At 43.5% G+C, this 13,732-nt stretch overlaps 1 protein-coding gene across 1 annotated transcript in view; it reads right to left on the minus strand.

Moving 5' to 3' along the window:
• Positions 1-13,732, minus strand: part of STK26 (serine/threonine kinase 26) — a 174,563-nt gene that overhangs the window by 62,086 nt on the left and 98,745 nt on the right. Inside the window, exons 2-3 of the mRNA XM_088834306.1 lie at positions 10,554-11,268; positions 10,332-10,473 (exon numbers count right to left, since the gene is read on the minus strand). Coding sequence (XP_088690432.1) covers positions 10,332-10,473; positions 10,554-11,268 — 857 coding nt within the window. The remainder of the gene's footprint in view (positions 1-10,331; positions 10,474-10,553; positions 11,269-13,732) is intronic.

The following is a 13,732-nucleotide window of genomic DNA, read 5'->3' on the forward strand; positions in this document are numbered from 1 at the left end:
AAAATTGGAAAAAGTTTTTTAAATGTCTATCTTTGGGGTAAATAGTGCCACTTACTGGCATTTAGGAAAGTGGCATTTTATTTCTCTTTAGCCAATTTGCATTTTCACAAGTATAAGCATAAATAGATTTCATGTACTTAAGAGAAGTGTTTACATTTGAAGGTAAGAGCATTTACTGAACTGTCAAACCTACCTGGATCAAGGGACACAGAAGTGATGGGTGACAGTGAGATTTTGGAAGCTATAAAAATTAATACAAAATTGAGTTCAGCTTCTTGGAAGGATGACTGAAAATCATGTTATTTTGATTTCTCACAATTTCGTGTACTCTCTCTCTCTCTGGGTAGCACTTCCCATCATCCTCTTCATTCCTGAACTAACTTGTTGCTACTTGCTTCTGCTTGGTTGTGTGGCCAGTGCTTCAAATCCAACAGTTTAAAAACAAAAACATTTTCTCCCAAACTCAGCCATATCTTTGAGTCTTTACTATCATGTTTTTCCTCTTCCCATGTCTAATCAATCACCGAGGTCTGGCAGTCTTCCTTGAGTCATGCTCATAGTGGTCCCCAGACCAGCAGAGCAGTTGGGAACTCATTAGAAATGCAAGCTCATGGCCATTGTAGACCTACTTGAATCAGAAATACTGGAGCTGGGACCTGGCAATCTGTTTTAAAAAGCCTCCAGGTAGTTCTGATACATGCTCAAGTTTGACCATCACTGCCCTTGATCACACCCTTAACAACTAAAGCCTAGGCTATTGCATATCTAGCCTTTCTCCAACCCAGCCTGTTAGGTTACAAGCCTAATCTTCCAAAACCAAACAATAAACCACTGCTTTGATCAGTTCACTTTCTTGATTAAAAAAAAAAAAAAGAACACCTTGTTGCAGATTGAGTTAAAAATAACTGGCTCAGTCAGGCATTCAAAGAAAGTGAAAGTTGCTCAGTCATGTCCAGTTCTTTTCAACCCCATGTACTGTACAGTCCATGGAATTCTGCAGGCCAGAACACTGGAGTGGGTTGCCCTTCCCTTCTCCAGGGGATCCTCCCAACCCAGGGATCGAACCCAGGTCTCCCACACTGCAGGTGGATTCTTTACCAGTTGAGTCACCAGGGAAGCCCTCTGGCATTCAAAGCCTTTCATAATTTGGTCTTGACATAGTTCATGGCAACCTCTGTTATAGAAGGATCTTTGTATGTGCCCGTTTATGCCTGTTCTCCTGCCAGTCTCCCACTCTCCTTTAAGGGTCTGTTCAGGGCTGCTTTGCCTAGAAGCAATGTAGTGCAGTGGCAAAAACCCATGTGCCGAGCATAAAAGCATTGTATAAATGATAGTTCCCTTCCTTAATCTGATCTTCCTTGGAATGCTGTTGCTGCTGCTGCTGCTAAGTTACTTCAGTCGTGTCTGACTCTGTGCGACCCCATAGACGGCAGCCCACCAGGCTCCTCTGTCCATGGGATTTTCCAGGCAGGAGTACTGGAGTGGGGTGCTATTGCCTTCTCTGCCTTGGAATGCTACTATGTCCATTTCTATCTCATTTGGGATTCATTACTATTGCCTGAAGAATTCCAAAGACAGAGGAGCCTGGCAGGCTATAATCCACAGGGTCGCAGAGAGTTGGACATGACCGAGCGACTAGCACTATGACTATATGACTGACTACTGCTCTGCATTGTTAGATCTTTAAATGTGTAGATGTCTGATCTTTTCAGTTACTGTATAATCTTCTTGACTTCTTTACACTTTGTGTGTCTCAGAGATAGGTATCAAGCACTATATCCTACATCACTCAGGCCTTCCAAACTTTGCTGCTAATAATTTTCCAGCTTAAATCACCCCTTGGTGTTTCATGAAGACTAAACTTGTAAAAACATTAAACCTGGATCACCAGTATCCAACTTGGGAAGTCTACTATATTACCATTAACTGACAGAAGGAGCACATCAGAAGGTTCAGAGCAAAGTTCAGACAGAGGATCTGAAATAAAACGACAGAAGCAAACAGGACACTAAATAATGAATTCACTAACTGCTCTTCTCATGGGGTCAGGAGCACTTAAAAAGCACACAGTTGAAGTATGCTTCTTCCCTGAGGCTGCCAGACACACTGACCATAGCCTCTGTAACCACAATAGGTCAAAGTTCTATTTTCTATTCCTATACTTCGCAGCATGTGTGCATGCTTTGCTGATTGGTTTCTTTTGTGCTTCTACTTAAAGACAGGCAGCAGGAAATTGTGACCAGAGGGTCCAGAAACTTTTCCAGCTCAAGGGGGCAACGATAATGATGAACCTAGGTTCTGGGAAGAAATTATGACATCTTGGTTTCTACTGGCTCAGCTGCCCCAACTTTTCCTGCATTAAAACCAACTTATGCCCCACCTGATTATCTATGTTGCCCATCCCTTCCCCACCACCCACTGCTGTGTTATTTATACTATAGTGCAGCAAGCAGTTAAATCCTAGCTTAATATAACATACTGTAAAGTGATATGTCCCAAAGCCAATGGTTTAATGGAAAGCTGGGGGAGGGGGATAAAAAGGCACTCACAGAGCTACGCAAAAATGCATTTTCAAAGAAAAATCTGGATGCATCTAGATGTCCTTGAAGTCCTTCCTCCACCTGCCAAAAATTCACTCCTTGGATTGTGTTACCAGGCTCTACTGAAATCTGGTAGAGTAATTCACTAGTGTGCTTAGAAATTTCCTAACATATCTACTGTGGTATGGATTTCAAATCCAGTAAAATTTCATTAAATTGATACTGGGAAGCAATCTCTATGATTCAAAGCAACTGTTATTCTTCAGCTAGACACACTATGGTTCTGTAATAAACAAATTGAAAAATTCAATGATGGGTGATTTAAACCCTACTTTTTTCAGTCCTTCGCATTTTAAATTGATAGGGTTTTACAGATTTTTCCTCACTTAAAAAAAAATAGTGAAAGGGGGAGAGGAGGAAAATACCACTAAGAACACTATCTCTTGTTACAAGGATCTTAATGAAACACTGAAAAGGTTTTTTTCTGTAAATATTTTCCATGAGAAAAAGATAAAAACACAGTGCCTTGGATTTCCTCAGCAGTGCATTCGTGAAATTACTTGATCACAAAGGAGGAAAGTGGATGTTTAAAAAAAGATAATTAGAAAAATTTTTAACTTGTAGACCTAAGCTGTCCACAGTTTTGTTTACTCCCCAGGAAGGGTGAACCATGGTTTTGTTCATATTTTGCTAGAATATCCAAAGCTGTTGTACCAATGGCTAATCTGGTATTTTAGGACGCGGGTCATTCTAGTCTATGACCATATGATAAATGAATGGAAAAGAAAGCTCAGTGGGTTGCTGTCAGAGGTATGCTGGAACAAGTTCAGAAGAGGTTGACAGGGAGTACAGCTCTATTCTCAGTGAGAGGTGATGGGGAGAGACAAGCAGGAACAGAGGAGAAGGATGGGATTTGCTTGGCACTAGGTCTCCTGGTTTCTCTGAATGTGCATTTCAGAAGATCTGCTTGAATTATATGGGATTTGGGGGAGGGACAACATCCATGGGAGAGGTCACACAGTGAGCCATTAATCAAAGACACCTCAATATCAGTGAAATTTATCAGATTCTTTCTAATATGACAGCTGGGACAAAGAAGTAAAGAGGTTTTATTTATTTATTTGTATTTTTTTGTGGGGGGAGACACAGGCAAGGGACAAAAGGTTATTTTTCTCAAAGACATAAATTTGTCTGAAATCAGCCCTAGTTACTGGGAGAGCAATGGGGGCTCCTCTTTCTCTCAAAGGTCTTGGAAGACGAGAATAAGAGTTTCAGTGTGTGGACAGCTGATTAGTTACCAGCATATTTTGTTAGACCTATCACATATGATGCATTTTGGTAAGTAGAAAACGTCTTCAGTGTGCACACATAAATTACCCTTCATGATCTACAAGAATTCAAGCATCACACAACATATTTACAAAAACAGAATGGAAAAAGTCAGAAACTTCTAGTCTATATGTACTGTAGTCACTAACCAACACTTTTACACATGATTCATACCTAATGGAAAAAAGAAGTAAACTAGATGGTCCCTGCCTTTAGGAAATTTACAACCTAGTTTGAGAGACAAGTATAACATATATAATTAGGAAAAATCTAAGGCAGTATATAAACCAAGGACTGGACTGTCTGCTACTGACAAGGGATATAATAGGTGCTGGGAAATGGGAGTGATTACTGTAGTCTGGAAAGATCAGAGGAAGTTCATGGAGAAAGTAAGATGGAGACCTTGAAAATCAGGTAGGGTCTGGCATTTAGTGATTACTGAATTGTAACTGGCATGGTAGAACAAAACAGCTTTCTTGTTGGAGAGTAGAAATAACTAAGTATAGATCTGTAGAGAGCAGCCAGATAACAGGAAGTCTGGAAAGTTGAGCAGAAGACTTCAGGTCTGGTGGTGGTGGTATTTGTGTGTGTGTTTTGGGGTGGGGGTGGGAGACTGGATTTCAACAGGAAAACTGTAGGTTACCAAGCAGGAGTGAGAAGAGATAATGACAGTGTTTTCACGTGATTAGCCTAGCATTGTTTTGCAGAATGAACTACCCATACACATCATAACACCTTTGATGAAGGAGTTCAAAATATACTCCACAGATGATAGTTAATTCATCCTAATAACATCTCATTGAGGCAAAGGAAACACAGCTTTTATTATTCCCCATTTTGTAGATGATGTGCTCAAGGTCACTGAATAAATGAAAGGCAGAATTAAAAAAAAAAAACACAGTATCACAATATTCAATGGTTCCTAGGTACCAGCTAAATTATATTCTCTTATTTGCTATGACTCAGACAATGGAGATATATGATGGACCTTTGTCCTCTTGTGCCATTTTTAGACCCTCCTTAGTGTTCAAGGCACATGTCCTACCATGAACAATTCCTGTCTACTCTCTGTTAAGCCCCCAGCCTGCTTACCCCATACCTTACAACTACCTCCAACTCTCCCAGCTAAAAGAACTGTCTTTGATCATTCTGATTCAGCTGGTCTTCTCCCATCATCAGCAACATACTCATCATCTCTGTATCAATCACCTATCAACCAAGACAATGGTTTGGGTTTACGTATTAGTGCAAGCACTGCTTTCTATCTCTTTCTATCTCAAATTACAAAGCTGATTAGTCCCTTCAGAAGGTGGAAGGAAGGTAAGAAACCTACATACTAGATTCTGACACCAAGCTGAATTCCTTCTCCAATTTAGGTTTCATGATGAGAGTAAAATAAAGAATTCCTCCCCCACCCCAGTTAACTCCTTCCTGATCCTGATGCATTTTCTCATCCCCGAATGCATCTTAAGTCACCATTCCTTTTCTTACAAGCTAATCCTCCACCTTAGCTTCCTGCCTCATGAGAGCCCTCACTCCAACATGCTCTCTGACATTATGACCTCTCCCTCCTTCATGGCTCCCATCCTTCAGTTTCAAGTAAAGAAACTGGCCAAAAGTAAATGCTCAGTAACTGTTTGATGAATGACTAAAGCTCCAGATCTATATCCTCAAGTATTTGCTGGACATTTTTAAAACTGGTTTTACTGAGGCATGTTGATATAAAAAAATTGTACATATTTAATGTATACAATTTGATGGGTTTGCACATATACATACACCTTTGAAACCATCACCACAGTCAAGGTAACAGACATACAGCTCTACATTTTTGTCATCCCATTGTTACCTCAAACTTCACAAGCCTACAACAGAAATCATTAATATTCTACCAGATCTGGCTCTTCTCCCTGACTTTCCAGCTTTTTTTGGATGTACCGTAATTGTCCCAGTTCCCCATATTCGACATCAGGACAGCTTCGATGTTTTCTTCTGTAACTGGCTAATTTTAAGTCTAGTAATTATATTTTCTACCTCATAGTACAAGGCATATGGAAGGCAATCAGTCAATGCAAGGTCCATTGCATCTGTACAGATATGACTGCCTCATTGAAGTTGCCTCAGTTGATCAAACTACCTGAAATCTCTCAATCCTCCATTTCATCCATTCATCCAATCTTAAGATTTCTCTTCCTATATATAACTTTGTTCATTAAATCTTCCTTACTTAACAATAGTGGCTAGTCCGAAGGCCAAACCCTTCCCTAGCATTCAAGAACTGCCACAATCTGGACCCAATCAAGTTTTCTAATCTTACCCCCTACTATTTCTCTATTGCAATTCTTCATCATAGTCCAAGTGATTTTTATCCCATGAACCAAGACTGTGTGCATACACACACTTGCTCAGGGTATTTCCAAGCAAGGAAATACCCTTCCATTATGGACCCTAAAATCTTTTGGGGGCACGACCTCAACTCTTCCAGTCAAAACCCTCTATTACAGAGTAAGTATCATAGATTTTGCATTATTTCATGTTTCATGTACTAGATTTAATTCCCCAACATCATTTTAAGATCTTTACGGGCAGACATTATGTAGTATACTTCTGTATCCTTCCCAGAACCCAGTAACTAGGTTCACCAATGCAAGGAAACGTTTTCCACCTCTTAGATAAAGGTCTTCAATAATGTGTTCATTAAGTCTTAACCTTCATTTCCATCTCACATCTCAAATAACAACCATTTAAAAACTGTACCACCTTGATCATATTTAAAGATACATGAAGGCTAATGTTTAAATTCTTTAACAGGAAGTTTAAAATAATTCTTTCACAAGAGGCATAACAACACTGAGTACTCTAATTCAACATTTAACTTCATTCTCTCACCCACACTTTATGAAAGATTTAACATCCAATTTAGAACACTTGTCTTCATAAATACTCATGCAGTTTCTAAGGGGAAATATCTTAAACTTAAGTATGATTTACAACTGTGAACTTCAAAGAAAAAACATGTTTTAAATCATTAAAGAGTAAATACTTGAGAGGAAAGAAACAGGTTTATTGGTTTATTTTAAGTTGTGCTTTAAACATTTTCAAGAGTTCAGCTCCTGGTATGGAAAATTCCTTTAGTGATATACTACAAAAGTAAGCACAAATTAAGCATCAAAAAATTCATATCCTTCACATTTGGTGTAATATGGTAAAAATTTCATTACCACAATATGAAGAAATATTAACAATACGAGTTTGAATAACTAATTCATAAGGAAGGGTTTTAACTGGACCAAATCCTGGGTTTTCTTTCATTACTCCAAGTTTCTTTTCTATTTTAAACTAGAGGCAACAGAAATTTCTTTGTTTGAACATCATGAATGCTGAAAGTCTTAAGTGATAGAACAGGTAGCTCGACTTCACGTCTCTCCTTGGAGAGAAAAACACTGCGGATAAAGTAATTTTGATTTTATTTCTGGAAAAATCATTTTTCCATCAATCTTCATAATTCCCTAAAATAAACTGTTAAAAAGTTACTGGCTGATCGACCACTTCACCCTGATTTGTGGAACTACTATACATTAATTTCAGGAACACATGGCTAACTCAAGTTTTCTCACTACTGTGAAGATCTAAAAGTTGCTCCTAACTCTTGCAGAAAACTCGAGGAAAATTTTACAAGCTCGTGATATATTCCTGCATCTCATCTTCACTACTTTTAAACAAAAGAATAGTCAGTAGTCTAGGCACAAGAGTCACACTGCAAATCATCAAATTTGTTTTTAGGATATTCCACAATTTTAACTATGGAAAACTTTTTTGTTGCCCCAAATGCTTAAGAACCACATCTACAGAGAGCATGGAAATAAGAAGGTAAGAATTTACCATTTCATTCAGATAGAGACAGTGACAAGTATTCCTCTCTTCTTTGCTAATGTTGAGATGATTGCCCTTCCCAAAGTCATCACAACTTCGGGTAGGCATAAAATGAAAGGCAGAATTTATCATTTAAAATATGAGACTCACATTCTAACCCACCTTAATGAAGATTTTAAAAATTTAAAAATTCAAAAGATAGGGAACTCAGATAATGAAACAAAGGAAGGAGCCATAAGAAATACTGAACAGTAAGGAGTTCCTAAACCATGTAAATCAAATAAAGACAAATCAAATAAGGACCAGAAACCATATAAATCAAATAAAGTCAGACAAATTAAATAAAGACCAGAAACCATTTTCTCCTCAGCACGCAGTGTTCCCCAGAATCAAACTTGATCGGGAGCTGCTCACTCTGCTGACGCACGCACGCAGGCAGCGCGTGCACACAACGAGCGAGGACTACTGAGACACTCAGAGACGCGCTTCACACGCGGACTGTTCTACTCCCTTCGGGGAAAAGAGAGCACGGTGGAAAGTTTTCCCACTTTCTTCCACATCAGACAGAGCAAAACTGTAGTTGATAAGGCAAACTACGAATTCTCTGGATATAATCAAAGGCAGAACTGAATGAATGGGGTGAGGGGCAGTGGCTGGGGAGAAGGAGGGAGGGAAGGAGAGGGTGGCGTGAGAAGAAGGAAGCTTGAGGCAGTTTGTAAAGCTTGAATGGATTAACCTTTTAAAAGGCCCTAATGTCTCGCATTTCCCTTTTGCTGCCTTTTCTTTCTTTTTTTTTTAATTAACTACACATCGATTTCCTGGGACTCAACCCAGACTTGTCCTGTATTTAGCTGAAAGGCCTGGTGCTTAGGACACACAGGAGTCTTAGGTTAGATGTATGTCCGACACAAACAATCCTTTTCGGGGAAAGCATTTTAAAAATCACTTTTTTCATGTGATCATGCATCAAATATGACCAACTGTTTTTTTTAAGATGAATTCCATGCATTATTTAGTACATTGAGGCCCCAATCCATGGCACTTTGATTTCTACTAGCAACATAAGCTATTTACTAAACATATTTTTCTGAACTTAGAAAACGTTTGCTTTCACATTTTTAGAAGATAATGAGGCTTAAGTGTTTCTAGTCTTTTACCTATTCATAAGTGGGGGTGTTTAGGCTGTCTAGCAAAATAAAAAAAAAATAAACCGTGAATGCTTAAAAGCTACTCAACTTGGATAACATTTAGTAGATAGCATGAAATTAAAAGACGCTTACTCCTTGGGAGGAAAGTTATGACCAACCTAGACAGCATATTAAAAAGCAGAGACATTACTTTGGCAACCAAGGTCCGTCTAGGCAAGGCTATGGTTTTTCCCGTGGTCATGTATGGATGTGAGAGTTGGACTGTGAAGAAAGCTGATCGCCGAAGAATTGATGCTTTTGAACTGTGGTGTTGGAGAAGACTCTTGAGAGTCCCTTGGACTGCAAGGAGGTGCAACCAGTTCATCCTAAAGAGATCAGTCCTGGGTGTTCATTGGAAGAACTGATGCTAAAGCTGAAACTGCAATACTTTGGCCACCTCATGCGAAGAGTTGACTGATTGGAAAAGACCCTGATGCTGGAAGGGATTGGGGGCAGGAGGAGAAGGGGTCGACAGAGGATGAGATGGCTGGATGGCATCACCAAATCGATGGACAAGAGTTTGAGTGAACTCCGGGAGTTGGTGATGGACAGGGAGGCCTGGCGTGCTGCGATTCATGGGGTCGCAAAGAGTCGGACACGACTGAGCGACTGAACTGAACTGAACTGAAATGCACCGATTTAAAAATGTAGCAATGTAGAAAGTTTGTGGACATAGCCTGTTTCTTCTTTAATAAAATGAAAATGTAAGGGGGAAGGGCTGGTAAGATGTAAAAGGTAAAAAGTTAGGTCCCAGGCCGTAATATCTTGTCGTCCAGGACAAAAAGCTTTGCAACAACCACACTGCCACAGCCCTCCGGTGGGAAAGGCAGGGGGTGAGGGCGGGAGAGTCATCACCTCCGCTGCTCTAACTTAGGACCCTGCGTTTCTCACACCCCACTACGGCTGGGCCCGGTGGGGGGAGCGAGACACAACTTGGCCCCAAAGCAGCAGCCCCAAAAGGGGAAAAAGTCACCTCGCTCTGTGCTCTACGCACACAGGAAGAGCCCAATTCAAAGCCGCCACCACCGACACCCCCTTGCCTTGCTCCGCCCCAACGTACGTGTGTGTGTGTGTGTGTGTGTAAGCACCACTTGCGTTTTACCCCACGAATTCCGAGACACCTCCATGTCTCCCAAGTGAAGCGCTTCCATTGCCGCCCCCGCAAGCGCAGCAGCTCAGCCGGCGCAGGTGTCCCCCCAGCCCCCGGCATCCCCAGCGAGCCGCGCGCCCCAGTCCCTCCGCGGCCGCCCGGCGCTCCGCACCGCCTCGCTCGCGCGCCGGGCAGCAGCGAGAGCCCCGGCCGGGTCACCTGGCCCGAGCGCCCGGCCGGCTTCGGTCGGGGGAGCCCCGGGACGCCGCTCGCGGGCAGTCACGTGGGCGGAGGCGGCCCCGGCGTCCTCACCTGCATCCCGGGCACTTGGACCGCCACCGGTGAGTGGGCCATGAAGGCGAGAGCGGCTCCGCGCGGCTGCGGCGCCTCGGGCTGCGACTGGCTCCTCCTCCGGGGGTAGGTCGGCGGCCCTCTCAGGCTTTTCGACCGGGGCCTGGAAGGACACACACGAGTGGGGTGACGGGGCGGGGGGCGCGCGCGGCCCGCCGCGAGGCTCCCCGGGACTCAGGCTACCTTTCTGGCGCCCGCGCGCCGCTCTGGCCGCCGCTGCTGCAACTGAGAGCCGGGCGCCGCGGGTGGCAGTGGCCGGGACCTGGGCTCCAGTGATGCCGCTCGTCTGCGCCTCGCCGCTTTAGGAAGAGGAGGTGGAGGCGCCCCAGCCACCCGGCCGCCCGCCCGGCCGGGGAGGCGGTTGGGGGCGGTCCCGCCGCTGGCCCCGCCCCCGCCCCGCGGCCGGGCGGGGTCAGGAGAGCTCCGACTCCGCGCGGGGAAGGGGCTCGGCTGGGGCTCCTGGAGCCGGAGAAGAGGGAGGCTCCCCTGGCCCGCGGAGAGGAGAACTCGGGGATTGGGGGGCGTGGAGCACGGCTCGGCCTGCAGAGAGAGGGGAAGAGTTCGGGTGACCCGCGGGGTCCGAGGCCGCCCCGGACGCGGCCACGTTGCAGGCAGGCGTGCGAGGGCACGGGCGGCGCAGCCTCGGAGAAGTGTGGAGTTGAAAGTTGGCGGGCGTCGGAATTCCTTCTCGAGCCCTCGACCTGGTCGAGGGCAGGGGCGCAGAGAGCCGCCGAGTCCGAGTCGGCGGGCCCCGGCCCCTGCTCGCCCCCGCGGGCCGCTGTCCGCAGCTGCGGCCGCGCCGCTGGGCGGGGCCCGTGGTCGCTCTCGTCTTTCCGGATTCCCCGCCCCCCGTCAGGCTTCAGGTGCCTGAGAACTGGGGTTACCCCTACTTCTCGGGCTACCAGTTGGGGGGTTGTGGGGGAGGGCGACCAGACTGGGGCTTGTCCTCATCACAAGCACGTGTAAGAGAGACGGAAGTTGGAAAACAGATGGCACCTCGGCAGAAAAATGAATGAGGAAATAGAGGCCTGGGAAATGAGATTGGGTCATTCGCAGGACGTATTATTGAACTCAGCATACATAGCAGTGGTTTCGGCAAGTCCCTCCCTGCCTCCACCCTGTTTGAAGTTCCACTCCAGCAGGGAGGCAGGCTCTTCGGAGAGTAACCTAACAGTAACGAGATTAAAAATAAGAATAGTAATAGCAATTGCAGTCATCTCATTAGGAAGGCACCTTTGGGAAACCACAAGTGCCAGTTTAAAATGAGGATGGAGTTCCCTAACTTGCAGGTTATTGTAGGGCTGTACCCACCATGGTGTTGGGGCTCTGGCAGACAAGAAATGTTTGTCTTGTTCCTTTTCAATCTGTCTCAGAAGATAGCATATCATTGCTATCAATATATTTAGCTATCGTTAATGAGTTCCATTTTCTTTCTGTCAGGGACGGCTAAGTGCTATATATATGTTACCTTATTGAATCTTTACAAGGGCCCTCTGAGGTCATATTACTTTTCTTCCATTTTACTGGAATGCAAAATAAAGGCTCAGTGAGCTTGAATAATTTGACCCAAATATCACATAATTAAGAAGTGGGAGGGCTGGGAATTCAAATTCAGGTCCTTCTGACTTTTAAGATCTGCTCTCTTAGCAACTGTCAAGTATACAAAACAGTATTGTTAACTATAAGTCACAATGCTGCACATCACATCTCCAGAATGTAACAATCTTCTAACTGGAAATTTGAGCCTTTTGACCACCTTCACCTGTTTCCCCCATCACCCTCCCCTGACAACCACCAATCTACCCTCTTTTTCTGTAAGTTTGGTATTTTTTTAGATTCCCCATATAAGTGAGATCATACAGTATTTGTCTTTCTCTGTCTGACATTTCACTTAGCATAACGCCCTCCAAGTTCATCCACATTGTCACAAATGGCAGGATTTCGTTCTTCTTATAGCCAAATAACATTCCTTTGCATTTATATACAGCACACTTTCATTATCCATTCAGATGATAAAGGATATCCTCAATCCCAGGCCCTCAGTACTTCCAACCTGACGATAGGCCTTAATCCAGTCTGTATTTCCCACCAGCCCTGCTGCTGCTGCTAAGTCGCGTTAGTTGTGTCCTACTCTATGCGACCCCATAGACAGCAGCCTACCAGGCTCTGCCGTCCCTGGGATTCTCCAGGCAAGAACACTGGAGTGGGTTGCCATTTCTTTCTCCAATGCATGAAAGTGAAAAGGGAAAGTGAAGTCGCTCAGTCATGTTGGACTCAGCGACCCCATGGACTGCAGCCTACCAGGCTCCTCCGTCCATGGGATTTTCCAGGCAAGAGTACTGGAGTGAGTTGCCATTGCCTTCTCCGTCCCACCAGCCCAGTTCACACTTAATGCCAGCCTGACCAGAAACCTATAGTGCCATGTAAACTTCAGTGTCCATAAGCAGTTCCCTGGGATTCTTTTTAAAGTGCAGATTTTGATTTAGCAAGTTTGGAATGGGTCCAAGATTCTGCATTGCTAACCAGTCCCTGTGTGTTACGATAGTGCTGATTCTTAGACCACACCTTGAGTAGCAAGGGTCTGAATCAAGCTCCATCATTTAAGGCTCATCTCATGTCCCACCCCCACTGATTCTTCCGCATTGCTGCAAGCCTTCCTTCAGACTCTTCCTATTGCATGTTGGTGGGAGCAGCACTCACATTGTATTTCTTTTCTCTTACATCATGCATTTCATTTGCTTCTCTTACATAAGAATTATTTGGGTAGAATGTCAGCTTTTTGAGGGCAAGATTTTTGTTGGTTATGTTTATTGCTGTAGCCTCAGAGCCTAGAACAATGTATGGCACACAGGAAACCCTCAGTAGATATTCATTGAATGAATGAATGGATGGATTTCCTTTCAATTCTTCACTGAGTTTGGTATAGTGCTAGTTGGTATAGTGTTTTATTGATAGCCTGGTTCAACTCTTTCATTTTTCTGTCTCCTAAATTCTTTTCTGTTACTTTAATTTCACAACTACATAAAAGGGCAAGTTGTATAATTTTAATAAATAAGGTAAACATGTCTAAGAAGTGATTTTTCCTGACATGATTTTGTGCTAGAGTTATGTAAGCATGCGGAAGACTGAATGCTACATTTTGAGACCTGAACTATCGAGACATTTCCTTAAAAACACTGCATTTGAGATCTTGCTGAAATTTCTACCTTTCTCTAGCTTTTGTGCTATTAAATAAACTATTTGTTGTTATTATTATTGATAGAGATCTCTTGGGTTTTTACATGGAATTACTTGTAATTTGCTTATGCTTTTTCATGTGTCTATTTCTTAATTTAAACAAAATGACAAGAAATTCAAGGATG

The sequence above is a fragment of the Moschus berezovskii genome, chromosome X, assembly GCF_049115385.1.
Source record: "Moschus berezovskii isolate FMDL1 chromosome X, NW_MosBer_1.0, whole genome shotgun sequence".
Classification (NCBI taxonomy): domain Eukaryota; kingdom Metazoa; phylum Chordata; class Mammalia; order Artiodactyla; family Moschidae; genus Moschus; species Moschus berezovskii.